Below are 15,355 nucleotides of genomic sequence, written 5' to 3' on the forward strand. Positions count from 1 at the left end.
GGAAATAATGGACTCCTGTTCTAATTGACGCACTAATGTGGGGCTTGTGTGTCTTTATTACAGCTGGCTCCTTCATGGCGTCAGGACAGGACTGCATATTGTTCAGGTGGTCCTGGGATACATGCTTATGCTCTGCGTCATGTCCTACAACGTCTGGATATTCATCGGAGTCATCGTGGGCTCTTTGTTAGGCTATTTCATCGCTTACCCTGTCTCGGCTTATGTCGCGTAAGTGGCCAGGGGTAAAGCAGAAGCTACGAATCAGGGATTTACTTCCTTTCTCTTTTAGACTGACAAACTAGACAAATTTACACGGTCCTTATCCACGAGTATGCAAAAGTGGGCTGTTTTTACAGTGCATAGAAATTTGCATGGATTTGTTTTGTTGTTTTTTTTTTGTTTTTAGAGAACACCATGCTGTTTTTTTAACTTAATCCTAAAGCATTCATTCATTTTCTGAGTGCAAATGTTAGAAGTTAGGTCTTAACCCAGTCTAGTTTAAACAGTGCGAGTTCTGATTACATGATCGTCGTGCTCCATGTCAATTTATAATCTTGCTTTCATGACTTTAGCCCTGGGACACCCGATCTCCGGCGTCAGGTGACCAGATCCTGGCTCATCAAGGTCAATGCCACTTTACTGTGTGGTAGTTAATGTGTAGTTCTTTTTAACACACACAGAAAACCGTGTGCTCTACGTGTACACACTGAATCTCCAACAAAGGAGGCATGTGATGGCTGGGAATAACCTTTTACTTCCTCTTGAAAGATTTAGTCATATTGTGAACTTCCATGGTTTCACAGTTTTTCGAACTCGTGATTGACACGAGTCACATGTCAATGACTTTTTTTTTTTTTTTTCCTCTTCTTTTCATGTATCATGTGGCCTTATCTTAAATGCACAAGCGATAGCTGCAAGGAGGAATGTTGTTTTTTTTTTTTTTTTTTTTTTTAAGTTTTGAAGTGAATCTTAATTTAGTACCGTTACTGTTTTTCTAACAAGTTTGCCATAACTTAAGCTTTTTTTTTCCAACTACATTTCTTTTTAAATTATATTAAATTGATTTGGGTAATAATCTGGATTGTGCTTCTGTTCAGTTACTGAAAACCAGACTGCAGACAGGATCAATTTGAGCACCATTATCTTTCAGGTCCACGGGATTGGAAGGATCTGAACTTTCACCATTTATTAAGTTTTCCCAATGTGAACCTTTTTTTTTTTTTTTTTTTTTTTAGATAAATAAAAATAAATATTTTAGTCTTTACTTCCAGTGTGCTTTTGGTTGTATTTTTTTTTTTTTTTTTTAATTGAGTTTTTATACATTTTAGTTCTAGGGACAGATTTTGTGTTTGATCGTAGTACAGGAAGACCTTGAAAAGACAGTTTCATTAATGAAAGTATTTCAGCAAATTTAATGCCAAAACTTTGTATAAAATAAAATACCCAGCATACCCAAATTATGAGAGTATGTACATTTTTTTTTTCTTTTAAACAAATCACAACAAAAAAATTTTTCCTCTTAAAAACAAACCCACACAATGGATCATTGTTGTAAGGGGGTGATGGGGTGATGCTCTCAGTACATTACAGCAGTCTTCCGTAGACGCCCTTATCCAGAGGGACTTAATTCTCATTGATACAGCTGAACAGTTGAGGGTTAAAGGCCCAACAGTGGTGGCGTGGCAGTGCTGGGATTTGAACTCATGACCTTCTGATCAGTGCTCCAACATCTTAACCACTGAGCTACCACGTCCCGGTATTCAGAAACTTTGATTAAAAGGTACATTCACACATACGGTGACTCGCACGGAGATCATTCATGAGAGCTGGCAACTTCGGGCAAAGAGCGACGGCACTGAATAGATGTGGGCGTGTCCAGCGACGCGCCAAAATTGAGACGTTTTTGCCGCAGATTGATGGGCACAACGGCAAAGAGTACACACTGGGTTCTACTTCATCTCGTAGGATATGATGCACATACACACACTGGTGAGTTTTATACACAGCCTTCAGAAGGTTTCATTTTGGTGTCAAAAGTGAAACGCTAGTTGCACCACCCACTGATAAATGTTACTATGGCAACCAGTAGCAGGAAAAAACCTATTTGTGACTCCGTAGTGCTGTACAGACTGGCCACTTGCAGAGATAAAAATCACTGTGTGTGTGTGAGAGAGAGAGAGAGAGAGAGAGAGAGAGGGTCAAGCTCCTTAAGCGTGAACTTCCTCACCATGTGGAAAAATGAGCTTGTTTTTCACTTGCACAAGCCAAACGATCACAACGGCGTCAGATGCTGCTTCCATAGCTAGGGCTAGGTCACGAGCTTCCCCCACTTCCTTAAAGCAAACCACAAAATACAGCATATGAACTATAGTTGGAATTGTGTTGTGGTCAGATTTGACCAATACTGAAAATTCTGGCCACACACACACACCCACACGTGTGTATTCTACAGCTGATATCCACGATCATCCCCTAACCACAATGCTAAACTGGTGCTGAGGAAAGTGAGCAGATGGAATAAGCACAATGAAGACGAAAAAAAGCTGAGAAATGTTTTAAAAGGTTTATTTTTTTTCCATTCATTTATGCCTATCGGACAGAAAAGAACGGAGGCAAAGAGTTCGGCTACAGTAGGATTTAAAAAACAAAACAAAAAGAAGAAGAAAATATACAGGGTTAATAAATAGCGGAGGAAAAAGATTCACTCCAGTAAAATATTTCAGGGAACCACAACAACCAGGCGATTCAGAAACGAAAGAAGCAATACGGGAGGAGAAAAGGAAAGGTGATGAAAAATGTTTCACTGGCTGTCATCGTAGATATTCCTGAAAAAAAAAAAGTGACAAATTCCAAAGATTATCAATCTGAATGGAGAAGAGAGAGAGAGGGGGGGAAAAACCCCCCGCCCGATTTAACAAAAAGAGCCATTCTCTCGCTCCATTCCATCAAAATACCAGAAGTTGGCACCTCTATAAAAGATCCGTGCTGACGCTTGATCATCATCGTCCTCCTCCAGTTCCAGCCGAACACGAGAAAAACAAAAACAGACCCCTAATACTTCACGAGGTTCTAAAGCTCGCTGAACACCGGTGTTTAAAGCCGCATTAAGTTTACCCACGTCGCGTTCACCCGCCAGATAAAATGAGGGTTGTACCGACGTCAAAACCTCTCCCGTGTTATTAGAGGAACAGAAAGATGACACGCCAAGTCCTATGTGGATATGACGTTGCCGTTCCGCTGCAACTATAGTAACGTAGCATCGCATTAACGACAACAACAAGCAAAACACAAATAAATACACCTTTTCGAGACCGGCAACATTTCGTGACCTCACTTCCCTTGTATATAAATATGAAGAAAAAAAAAAAAAAAAAAAACAGTATTAGAAGTTTCTGAAGCCATATAAAATGAATGCACAGATATCCATATAGTATCCCGGTATTTAAACGGAATTAAAGCTTCAGTGTGATTCGAGACTCGCTTCTAACCGACTATTATATCACGGAGAGGGAAATCGGGCATTTCAGCGATAAGATTTAAGATTAAGTAACGATATTTAAGCTACACGAGGCAGTGATATGAATCTATACAAAAACTCGATTGCCACGGTTTCAAATCGAACACATTTGATTGTGCACCATGTCGACTAATATTTCGAAAAAGACGGCTAGTAAAAAATATCTTCAACGTACACAAACTCGGCTAGGTCGTACAAATACTTCTAGAAATATTTCGAGGTATAACTACTCATTTCATGCTTGAAATTGTTTAGAAAGAAAAAAGCAAAAAGGATCTGCCATTAGAAATATAAGACCGTTTTAAGCTTGGAATTGTAGAAATAGCCTCTTATATTGGTTTAGAATAATCTGATCGGAAATATTAGATGCTTTTTGACTCAATATATCGCGCTAAGATCTCATTGTTCGGAGCGGACCTTCGGTTCGAGGAAGAAAAAAAAAAAAAGAAAAACGAAAACAAGTGATGTGTCCATGTCTTGGATTAAATGTTAGATTCAAAATCGTCTGCTTCTCCGGCCTGTGAGCCATCTTCAGACGATTCATCTTCCTGGTCCAACATCAGCATCACCAGCTCGGGACCCACGGGCTCGGCTTCATCCTTCAGCTCTGCAGTGATTGGCCGAGCGTCCTCGTCGTGTCTGTGCTCGTTGGTCGGAGACTGAAATCCGCTGTCGTCGTGGTGTCGAGGACTGGACTCGGAGGACGCTCGAGGAAGCTCCGCGTCAGAGTCTACGTTGCATTCTTCCCCCTGAACGGCGTCCTCCAGCTCCTGAATGGCACTAGCGATAGCGGAGTCCTTTGGCATCACGTCCTCCACTGTGGTGATGGACTCGATCTCCTCTCCTTCCTCCAGAGGCAGTATCCCATTGGTGAGCACTGGGTCAGTATCCGAAAGAACCACCTCGAGCACTGGCCTGATGAGCTGACGGATCTGCTGGACGTCGTCTGGAGTGGTCGGTTCCTCCGGGGATCTCGACACTACAGGAAAGATTGCCTGTTTATGGAGGTCGTTACTGCCGACCTGGTCCTCTTGAAGATCTTCACCCGTCTGCATCTCATTCTCCTCGGGGATCTCTTCCACACCGGGTACTTCCAAGCAGGAGCCATAAGGCATTGGCGCCATGCCCTCAGTCAGAATCATGGATACAACTTGCCTGCGCCTTCGGAATCGCTCCTCTCCTCCTCCTCCTCCTCCTCCTCCTCCATACTGGCTGGCCCAGTCGATAGAGTTCTCCTCCATCAGGTGGAGGTTCGGGTCACTGTTGCCCAGGACGATGCTGTCCCTGTAGAGGTTGTGCCTTCTCTGAATAGCCGCCTCCTTCACAGCTGCACACAGAACGGTTACGATTTAGCTCCTGTCTGTAGAAAACGTCCGACACACGCTCTAAAAATGACTTTTTTGGCTAGAACACCTCTCTTACAAACCTGAGATATCGTACACGCACAGAATTTAGACACCCCATCTCGTCGTCTGAAGCTAATCAGATGTTAAGCTAAATGTCCTTAATATCCTCCTTAAAAAGTGCGGAATTTCTTTTTGTAGAAAGGTTACCCTATGCGAGTAGGCGTTTTTGATCACGAGACCTGTGAGCCCCTTCGGGGTCGCCCCTGTAATCAGACAGTTTGTGGGGAAAAATGCCAAATCTGCACTGCTTAAAAATTAGTGCCCTTAAGATTCTGTAGGTTTCTGCACATCAGCCAGAACTGTATAAGAGTTCAACAGCTGTCCAGTGATTTATTTATTTCTGGGGTTTTTTTTTTTGGTAAAGATTCTTTGTACCACTTGTAGCCGTTGCGTTCTGGCTGAAACACGTTAACACAGGGCGGTCCTCGTCATAACAGCAGGAGTTCTCGAGTACATGCAATATCATGAGTGGTTTTGTCTGGGCTAAATGGTACAACTGCGGAAACGCGCCGTACGGAAATAGAGCATGGAAATCGTCTTACCCATCATGATGTCTTTAGTGACGGACTGTAGGACGACCTCCTCGAAAATGTTCTCCACTAATATGAAGCGGGAGAAATCCTCAAAGATGAGCTCTTTGAACTTGGGCAGTTCCTGAGAAGAATAAACAGGAACATGGGTTTTCTTTTGTGAATCTTTTTACGGAACGTCGTTTAAAGATGGTGATCAGTAGTGATGGGAAGTCCGGATCATTTAACTGACTCGGATCTTTGAATCTCGCTCAGCCGATTGAACCAAACCCCCCCCCCCCCCCTCCCCCCCCTCCACCAGAACAAACATGGTCGGATATGAACGTTGCGGTACGAACATGAATATGCGGCGCCTTCGATGCTACTTCAGCATCCTTAGTAACTGCCTGGTCAGGGTCACGGTACATTCAATTACGCAACTAGATGACAAACGAGATTTGTTGAAAAATATTACAGGCAAGTACAAACAAAAATAACTCCCTGAGCAGGATTAAAAAATAAATAAAGCCTCCCCCCCCCTCCCCCCAGTCCTGTGCAGGACAGATCCCTAGCTCAGGTGATGTTCCTGAGGATGTACAATTCAAACACCATTCTGACAATGCTCACATTACTACTTCTAGGTTTTATTCCCGGTCATTTCCGGTGTTTCTCGGGGTGTAAGGTTCATATTTAAAGTTTCGGTCGTGCCCACTTCGGATTGAAATCTGAAAACACACGGGGATACTCGGAGCGTTAAACGGATACGGTTTTAGATAATGGCGTTGCATCACACCACTAGAACAGCGTGAGAGACAGACACAGATATACCCAGAACGCAGGAGGAGTGATGCGTAATACTTACCGGAGCATATACGGGATGGAGCTGTTTCAGCATGTACGGGATGATGATCTGCAGCAGTGCTTCTCTAAAGAACTTCTTGCGCACTGTGCTGCTGTCATAGTCATATTTCTGCCAACGATAAGAACAAACACACGGCCATTTGCTTTTTGTTTGAACTTTGTGTGTAGCTTTATTCATAAATAAATAAATAAGATAAGATAAGCACCCTTTGAATAGAGCACAGGTTCCTGGCATTAGACTTGTTTAAAAAGGTCTCTGGCTGACTCACCTTCAGTACTCGGTCCTGGCTGCGATGGATGTTTTTAATAAGCTCTTCTCCTGATTGTTCCGCCATGTTCTGGTACAGCAGTTGCTCAAAAGTGTACACGGCATTGTCCATTTGCTGTGTTGGAAAAAACACAGGATGGAAATTTGGGATTTGATCACAGAACATCCAGGCTTTGGATAAATTACATGGTCAAAGATCCATAACGTGTACACACCAGTGGTTCTCAAAGACCGTTATTATTGTATTATTATTATTAGGGTCCATTATTGGTTTGGTTTCAGTGCTATGACACTGTTTAAGCTATAAAGAGCCAGATCTCCCTGCAGCTCTCGCCTGGTTTCCCACTGAAGCTAAGCAGGGTTGAGACGGGCCAGTACCTGGATGGGGGACCACCTGGGGAAAACTAAGGTTGCTGCTAGAACTGGTATTAGTGAGGCCAGCAGGGGGCGCTCACCCTGAGGTCTGTGTGGGGGCATAATGCACCTGTATAATGATGGGGACACTATACTGTAAAAACAGCACAGTCATTCAGATGTCCTGGCGAAATCCCCCCCCCCCATTGGCCCTTGTCCATCATGGCCCCCTAATAATCCCCATCTCTGAATTGGCTACATCACTCTCCTGTCCACTAATAGCTGGTGTGTGCTGGGTGTTCTGGTGCACAATGGCTGCCGGTGGACGCTGCACACAAGTGGTGGTTGAGGAGATGCACCCCCCCTCCCCTCCTACAATGCAAAGTGCTTTGAGTGTAATATTGAGTTCTTGTATTAAGCAGTCCGTTTAACTGATCACGTGAGTTGACACGATTTCATCCAAACTTCTATAATTAGGTTTAACATCAACTCACACGTAATGTGTAATGCGGGATCTGTTGGTGGAAGGTTCCAGAATGAAAAGGACTAAGGCTCTAAATAAAAAGCCAGGATGTTAGTGTACACTTTTGAATAATGATTCTAATATTTGAATAGTTGGATTATGTTAATAAATAAATAAATAAATAAATAAATAAATAAATGTCCATAGAATTTGTATTTTTCTTACAGTTAAACAGATTCCTTGGCTACTGCAATACAGTGCAATACAGTGCAACTCCATCCATCTTTATTTTGCATGTAGTACTGGATGTTGCCACACAATGTCACTATTGCTTTATTTACCATGCTGTGAATCTGGTTGCTGCTACTACTACTACTACTGTTACTACTACTGCTGCTACTTACTGCTGCTACTACTACTACTACTGCTGCTGCTACTTACTGCTACTACTGTTACTGCTGCTACTACTACTACTACTACTACTATTATTACTACTGCTGCTACTACTACAGCTACTGTTACTGCTACTACTACTGCTGCTGCTGTTACTACTACTGTTACTACTACTACTACCACCACCACCACCATTTCTTCTGCTTCTACTACTGTTACTGGTACTGCTACTACTGCCGTTACTGCTACTACTATTTCTTCTTCTGCTGCTGCTACTACTACTACTACTACTGTTACTACTATTTCTTCTGCTGCTACTACTAGTTACTACTGCCGTTACTGCTACTACTACAGACTACTGTTGCTGTTACTACTACTGCTGCTACTACTATTTCTTCTGCTGCTACTATTTCTTCTTCTGCTGCTACTACTACTAGTTACTACTGTTGCTGCTACTACTACCTCTGTTACTAATATTACTACTACTACCTCTGTTACTACTACTACTACTACTACTGCTTCTGCTACTACTACTACTACTACTACTACTACTACTACCACTACTTCTACTACTACTGTTACTACTACTACTACTACTACTATTGATACTACTACTGTTACTATTACTACTACTGCTACCTCTGTTACTACTACTACTACTGTTACTATTACAACTACTACCTGAGTTGACTGTATGGCTATTAAAAACGAGATATTCCTGTTCTGGCTCCTCTGTTTTGTTTAAAGAGTCAAACATACACTCTCAATAGCAAGTAAATACCAGTGACATATAGAACATTATGCAGTGAACAGAGGTGTCCAAATATTTACAGTGAAACTAAATGTTATTAAATGGAGCAGGTATGAGAACAGTGCTGCCAGGTTGACGAGAGATAAAGAAATGAACTGACCTCTCGCATGAGGATCTGGGCTCTCTGAACGAACACGGAAGGGCTGGACACATCGAATCTCTGCTGCAGGCCCTCCAGACTCAGCTGCTCCATCTTCTCATAGCAGCTCTGCATCTTCACTGGGTGGAAGGCCAACATAGACACCTTCTCCATATGCTGAAGGAAGAGAGAGTGACAACTCAAATATGGGGCTTTTTTTTTTTTTTTTCTATATTAGTTTCTTTCTATATAGTTTACATATGTGCACATACGAGCTCAAACACGATCCTAACCTTATTAAAGTTTCATCACTACTCATGTCATCAACGAATTAAAAAGGTTATAATAACTAAAGTGCTCAAAAGCTTTAAAAAAAAAAAAAAAAAAACCCCAAAAAACCCCACAGACATCATGTTACTGAGAAACCAGAAATGGGGAATGTCCTCTTCCTGACCCTTACAAACCACGGACACGGGATGCTCAGTCCATAAATACTAAATAAGCTTCTTATTACAGAAGACATCCCCATAGCAACAATTAAATGTCTGTCTTTGTTACATAACAGCACATTTTGTAATTAAGAACATGTGAAAGTCCACCATACAAGTCCCTGCTGTTACTATAGAAACGCATAACGATTCAGAATGAGCATATTCGTACTACCGTAAAAACTGCTGGTTTAGAAAATCAAATCGAATCAATCGACACACTCTGAAAAGCATGGTGATGTAATGGGAAGTATAGAATAGTATAGCCGTTCCGCCATGTGGTGTCCCCCCTCACCTTTCCAAGCGCCTCTCTGCCTCCTTCATTGACCGTGTTCATGCTGATTTCCACCAGCTCGCGGAAGAGAACCTCCCTGACTTCGGAGAATCCCTGGCTCACCGGTTCCATCAGAGCTTCCAGGATGGAGCTGATGTAGGGCTGGACGCTGCTCTTCAGGACCTGATCTGCATGCGGAAGCACCAGTGCTGCACATGGAAAACAAAAGCAAACAAACAAAAAACAAAACAAACACCAACAACAACCGTGAGACTCCAGACAACAGGGACACGATCAAAACACACTGTTTACGCAGGTCTCATCGACATCGAGACTACAAAATCTAACACGAGCTCTATTCTGTATTCGGACGCAAGGGAGCGTAATCCAAGACACGAGGAAGCGAAATAGTTTCATATAACAGGAAAAAAAAAATTTTCGACAGGGATCGGTCGTGATTAGACAGTCATCTGGGACAAATTAGCGCTGAAATCGGACACAAAGCAGAATTGTACAGAATTGTCCAATTAAAACGTGGACAAAATATGTAGAAAAATGATAATAAAATAACGGTTTAAGCCATGACCTTAACCCAAATGTACGAAATACGAAGGCTGCATTTGAAACCGTTTTTGAACTGTAAGACGTCATGTGGCATCTGATTAGCCAGTAGGGACGGAGCGATATGACGAGAATACAGATATTGGGATAAACGAAGTCACAATATGCTTTTCTGAGATACTGTGGATATCATGATATCTTTTTTTATTACATTTGTAAATCGTTTTTAAATCAATACAAACTGACTGAAGGCAGCTGAAGTGATGCACTTAATATTATTTACAACAGTTTTGTTTTTTTTAATGCTGGCAGTGAGCAAAACTATACGTTGTGATAAATATTGTGCATCATATATATATATATATATATATATAATGTGTGTGTGTATATATATATATATATATATTTGTACGTGTGTGTATATATATATATATGTGTGTGTGTATATATATATATATATGTGTATGTGTGTGTGTGTGTGTGTGTGTGTGTGTGTATGTGTGTATATATATATATATATATATATATATATATATATATATATATATATATATATATATATATATATATGTGTATGTGTGTGTGTATGTGTGTATATATATATATATATATATATATATATATATATATATATATATATATATATATATGTGTATGTGTATATATATTATATATATTATATATATATTTTATATATATATATATATATATATATATATATATATATATATATATATATATATATATATATATATATATATATATATATATAAAACCCAGCCCCATCCACAGCAATTATTTCTTACATTCAGTTGCATTATATAACAAATCCTCATTCCAAACAGAAACAAAACAACTTCATTCATCTCACACACACACACACACACCGTACTATTAACAACAGTGTGTAGGTTTCAGTCCTGATGGTACATAAACTCTGGGGCTGACTGTGGAATGCAGTTCTACCAGCACTGCTCTATTAGAAAAGCAGTGCCCTTGCCAAGCCTTTTCTTTCTTTTTTTTTTTCCAGCAAGTGAGCATTTCCAGCATGCAGTTTAATGTGTAATGAGAGAGGAAAGCGAGGAATTGAGGATGGGATGAGAGAGAGAGAGAGAGAGAGAGAGAGAGAGAGAGAGAGAGAGAGAGAGAGAGAGAGAAGATGGAAAAGTACCTGTAAAGACGTGTGGTCTGAATGAGACTTGTAAGGACAATATAAAAAACCTTGTCTAAGAACTGTAGATATATGACAGCAACTTCCGGAAAACTCGATGTCATTTAAAGTCAGCCCCTCCAGGATTTAGTGTTTCTTCTTTTGCGATCGCAGAAATGAATGCACAATCAAGCAAACCCGGCAATATTCGGAGGAGCTCGCGATTTTTCAATATTACCGCAAATTTCCTGCAGATCTGCACCGAGACGCATCGTGTGACGTCATCACATCGCGCGTTCGGCCAAAGCCGTCTTTGATTCGCTTGTGTCGAACACGGGTACAAAGCAGAGTTTCAAATGTTGTACACGTCTGGACTTACCACGCATCCTTCCGGTAACATGCTCTTTGGACGAAACGATCTGGTCCATGTCTGTGCGCAGCGCAGCGTCCAGACGGGGGCGCTCTTCCTCACAGGCCTGTACCATCGCCTCATACTGCATTTGTGTCTGAGACAGCACCTGCCTGTACACCGCATCCGAGATCTAACAAATCAACCAACATGCACACAAACAGCAGGAGGTCACGGGACGTAAATCCTGCTCGGAAAATAAATAAATAAACAAATAAATAAATCGGCGTCAATAATACAGTGATGGCTGCGATCACGGAGGTTACGCGTATACTGTAGATTTTCTTATTTAGGGATTATTATGGCATTGTGATGCAAAAGTGTACAGTATGTCTGCTTGGGGAGCATTTTAACTAACGGAACCTCAGAAGACATTGCCACACCCTTTAATGTCATCATATATTATCACTTCTAGCAGGCTGTGCATGTGCTATTTGTGATTTGCTGAATAGCTTCTCAACTTAGATCAAAATACAGCTAGGCTTTGAAAATAGTCAGTCTGACTGCATCCCATTAGCTAGCTAAATTCATCCATAGAACGGATAATCGATGAAGGGAAGTAAGTAAGTAAGTAAATTTGGCTTCTACAGCAAAGCTGGCCAAAGTGCTGAACAGGGGAGGAAAAAGTTCAATAGGAAACATAATAAAACCAAATAGAGACAGACAATAGAAAAAAACTGATAAAAAAAAAAAAACGCCTGGGAGAAAAGATACGCTTTCAGCCTCTTTTTAAAAATGATAATCGAGGGTACAAGGTGGATGTCCGGTGGCGATCGATTCCATAAACGAGGGGCGGAGACTGAAAAAGCTCTGAGGCGCACAAGACTCCAACCAATCAGGACGAGAAGGGAAAAAAAGCTGCCTCTTGCACTAGAATTCTGCCATTCTAGCATAGGCAGTGGATGTGGAGGAGTTTCGGGGGCGTGGCTTTGGACGTTTACCATTATCCTCATCGAGAAGGACATAATGATCCCCTCAAACTGGGATGCATCCCAAATAAGACCGCTTTAGTCACGCGAATATGCCGTCCATCTACACAACCACCTCCTGAATAGTACGTGAAAATATTCTACGTGTTCATTATTGTGGCGTATTGTAAAATATTAGTGGCACCCGCATAACAAAGCGGGTGTGTGTTCCATACTTTAAATGCACACGAGTGTTTAAGACTCAAGTCTCGGGGATTGAGTACAGACCAGCATCCAGTTCCTTTGTCTCTGCTGCAGCTTGCCCTTCAGCCGAGGTCCTATCTGTGTCCTGAGCTCCGGATACAGTGTCTCCATCACCAGGTTGGACAGAATCTACACACACACGCACACAAAATTGAGCGAAAATTCACAGGCTTCATATTTAATAATAATAATAAAAACATTAATGTTTCCACGTCTACTTCAGGTTTAAATAGAAATACAGACACTGATACAGACAGACTGTGTTACACCCCTAGAAAGCAATCGAGTGCTCATGCAGGAACACACCAGCAGGTTTTAGCTTTCGTGGACTTTTTTTCTACACCCTTCGTCCTAAGCGTCTGGGTGTCCGTGCGATCGCAAAAGCAGGAGACGGTCACGCTCGAAAACTCCAATGACGTTTGATCGCTTCACACTGATTACCCACTAACTAAACACACTGATCCTGAAGTGGTCCCTTGTTCACTGTGTTTGAAGTGTTAGCAATAACAATCGCGCTTTGAAGTGTGCTGACCACATCAGGGCGTGTGTGGGTGTGTGTAGCGGCTCTCTGTGGCAAATATTGCATAAATAAATAATTAAATAAATAAACAAATAAAAAGCACAAGGCTTGACAAAATCCGTACCCAAGGATTAGGATGAAACGATCGTCCCAAGCGTGATCAAGCCTCAGGATTCAACCAGGAGCTTCATATTACAAGGCCCGAGTAGATGACACGCTTATCATCCGAACATTGTGCTTTGTAATTTAAAAACAGTGGAAAGCCATTCATTCATACAACCTTTCATCCCATACGATCTTTCATTTCGTCGTTATGTATTTATTTAATCATTACACTTTCAAGAAATTTTACTATTATTATTATTATTATTGTTCAAAACAGACTAAGAGTTCATTAATGGTTGGTGTAACCAATAAACAAACAGGCAGGAAGGTAGGAGAGGAAAGCATTAGTATCTGATGATCACCAATTGACCAGGGTCTTGAAATGCTTCCTGAAAGTTGCACAAGGTTGTCCAAGAGGAACAGGGAAGGTACGTAGCTTATTCCGTAATCGCTGGACGGCGTACAAGGAGTCAGCTCCGGGAAGTGTTTGTTCAGGGAAAATAAAGGCTATTGTTGATGCTATAATTATCATCAATGAAGTGTTGAGTGTTCTGGAACTCGCGTACGGTATCAATTCAACACGTTACTGCTTGCACCGCACGCGTTCTACCGAGGCACTGCAAGATACTGTGGAGAAGTCAGGCATCTGCAGCCCCCTCCCTCTCTGTTTCCATGGCAACACAGACGGGCACTACCAGGTGTGTGCCAACACGCACAAAGCCCTCTTAGAATAAATAAATAAATTAAAAAACACACCACAACACAACACCACAGGCCCACACCCATCCCCGAGAACAGTGCACACAGTCATTTCCAGCAACTTATGGGAGGGCTGCGATATTATAGGAGAGAAAGCAGTCAGGAAATGAATACATCCTTACCACGTGCATACACACACACACACACACACACACACACACATGCACCTTTTCACTCAATGGGCACATTATTTTCACGCTGCATCAGGGTGTAATACAGACCAGAAGCAGCAGTAGTGCCATTCATACATGGCTCATTCATCGGGGTGTGTCCGAACCAGCGGTCTTTAATGTCTAATATAAACAGCAGCTCTGGCTGTGTTTGCGTGTGTGTTCTGTACATGTGTGTTCACGCTGGCATGACCAACCCGAACCTCGTGATACTCCGTTCGTTTGCTTTCCGGTTTATATTAATATTGAAAACTTCCCTATTTACCCTTGCAAGATGTCGAATGTGTATACTTGCATGAATTAAATACGTTTAATTAAACACTTCGTTTCCTTTTCTTAGGAGTAACCATCCTAACAACGGAAACCATCACAGAAATTCTAACACACACACACACCATATATAAATATAAAAGAATAAAAATACAAATACCACTACAAACCATCAGCTAACCATTAAAACCATTACTTATTGGCATCCACTAGACGTAACATGCCACCAATACAAGGCAAGAATATAAGCAGTAGAGCATTACCATTACAATCAATGCAATATCCATTATACCCATTATAACCATTATGGTCAGAGGAGTCATTTGTTCCTTCAAGGCCCAATGGATTTGAACGATGATGAATTTCCAAATTGTTTGAAACTTGGAGAGACGTGCCTTAAGAGCAGCATAATGCCATGCTGTACTCACACGCTATGGAAATACTGCTGTGTATTCATCACCTCCCTTTGGCACCGCTAAGGAGGAAGTAGACAGCAGAAACAGCTGCGGAACCTGCCAGAAAAATAATTAAAAAAAAAAAAAAAAGAACGATCCTTCGCCATGCTGAAGTGAGCCAAAGATTCGATCCCAAGGAAGAGGAAGTGCGAGAGACTGTTCTGTGTCGGAAAGTAAATTAGAGGAGCTGGCAGCAGGCACGGGCCAAATACGAGAGCTGTTAGCAGATTGAAGTACAGATCTGGAGGGAGCTTAATACAGCTGCCTCGTATACAATCACAGACCAAGACGTGCCATCAGTGGTCTATACGGTCTCCCATACAGAAGTTTACCCTGCTATCGTTTATGGTATTAAAAAAAA

At 41.5% G+C, this 15,355-nt stretch overlaps 2 protein-coding genes across 2 annotated transcripts in view; one reads left to right on the forward strand and one right to left on the reverse strand.

The window, feature by feature from the left end:
- slc31a2 (solute carrier family 31 member 2) overlaps positions 1-1,232 on the forward strand; it is an 8,018-nt gene extending 6,786 nt beyond the window's left edge. The window contains exon 4 of the mRNA XM_017492840.2: positions 64-1,232. Coding sequence (XP_017348329.1) covers positions 64-232 — 169 coding nt within the window. The 3' untranslated portion in view covers positions 233-1,232. The remainder of the gene's footprint in view (positions 1-63) is intronic.
- Positions 1,233-2,549: 1,317 nt separating this feature from the next.
- Positions 2,550-15,355, reverse strand: part of niban2a (niban apoptosis regulator 2a) — a 36,990-nt gene continuing 24,184 nt past the window's right edge. The window contains exons 7-14 of the mRNA XM_017492837.2: positions 12,740-12,844; positions 11,514-11,676; positions 9,445-9,632; positions 8,683-8,838; positions 6,563-6,676; positions 6,295-6,402; positions 5,466-5,577; positions 2,550-4,844 (exon numbers count right to left, since the gene is read on the reverse strand). Of these exons, the coding sequence (XP_017348326.1) occupies positions 4,000-4,844; positions 5,466-5,577; positions 6,295-6,402; positions 6,563-6,676; positions 8,683-8,838; positions 9,445-9,632; positions 11,514-11,676; positions 12,740-12,844 (1,791 nt within the window). The 3' untranslated portion in view covers positions 2,550-3,999. The remainder of the gene's footprint in view (positions 4,845-5,465; positions 5,578-6,294; positions 6,403-6,562; positions 6,677-8,682; positions 8,839-9,444; positions 9,633-11,513; positions 11,677-12,739; positions 12,845-15,355) is intronic.

This window comes from Ictalurus punctatus, chromosome 18 (genome assembly GCF_001660625.3).
Source record: "Ictalurus punctatus breed USDA103 chromosome 18, Coco_2.0, whole genome shotgun sequence".
In the NCBI taxonomy this organism is placed as follows: domain Eukaryota; kingdom Metazoa; phylum Chordata; class Actinopteri; order Siluriformes; family Ictaluridae; genus Ictalurus; species Ictalurus punctatus.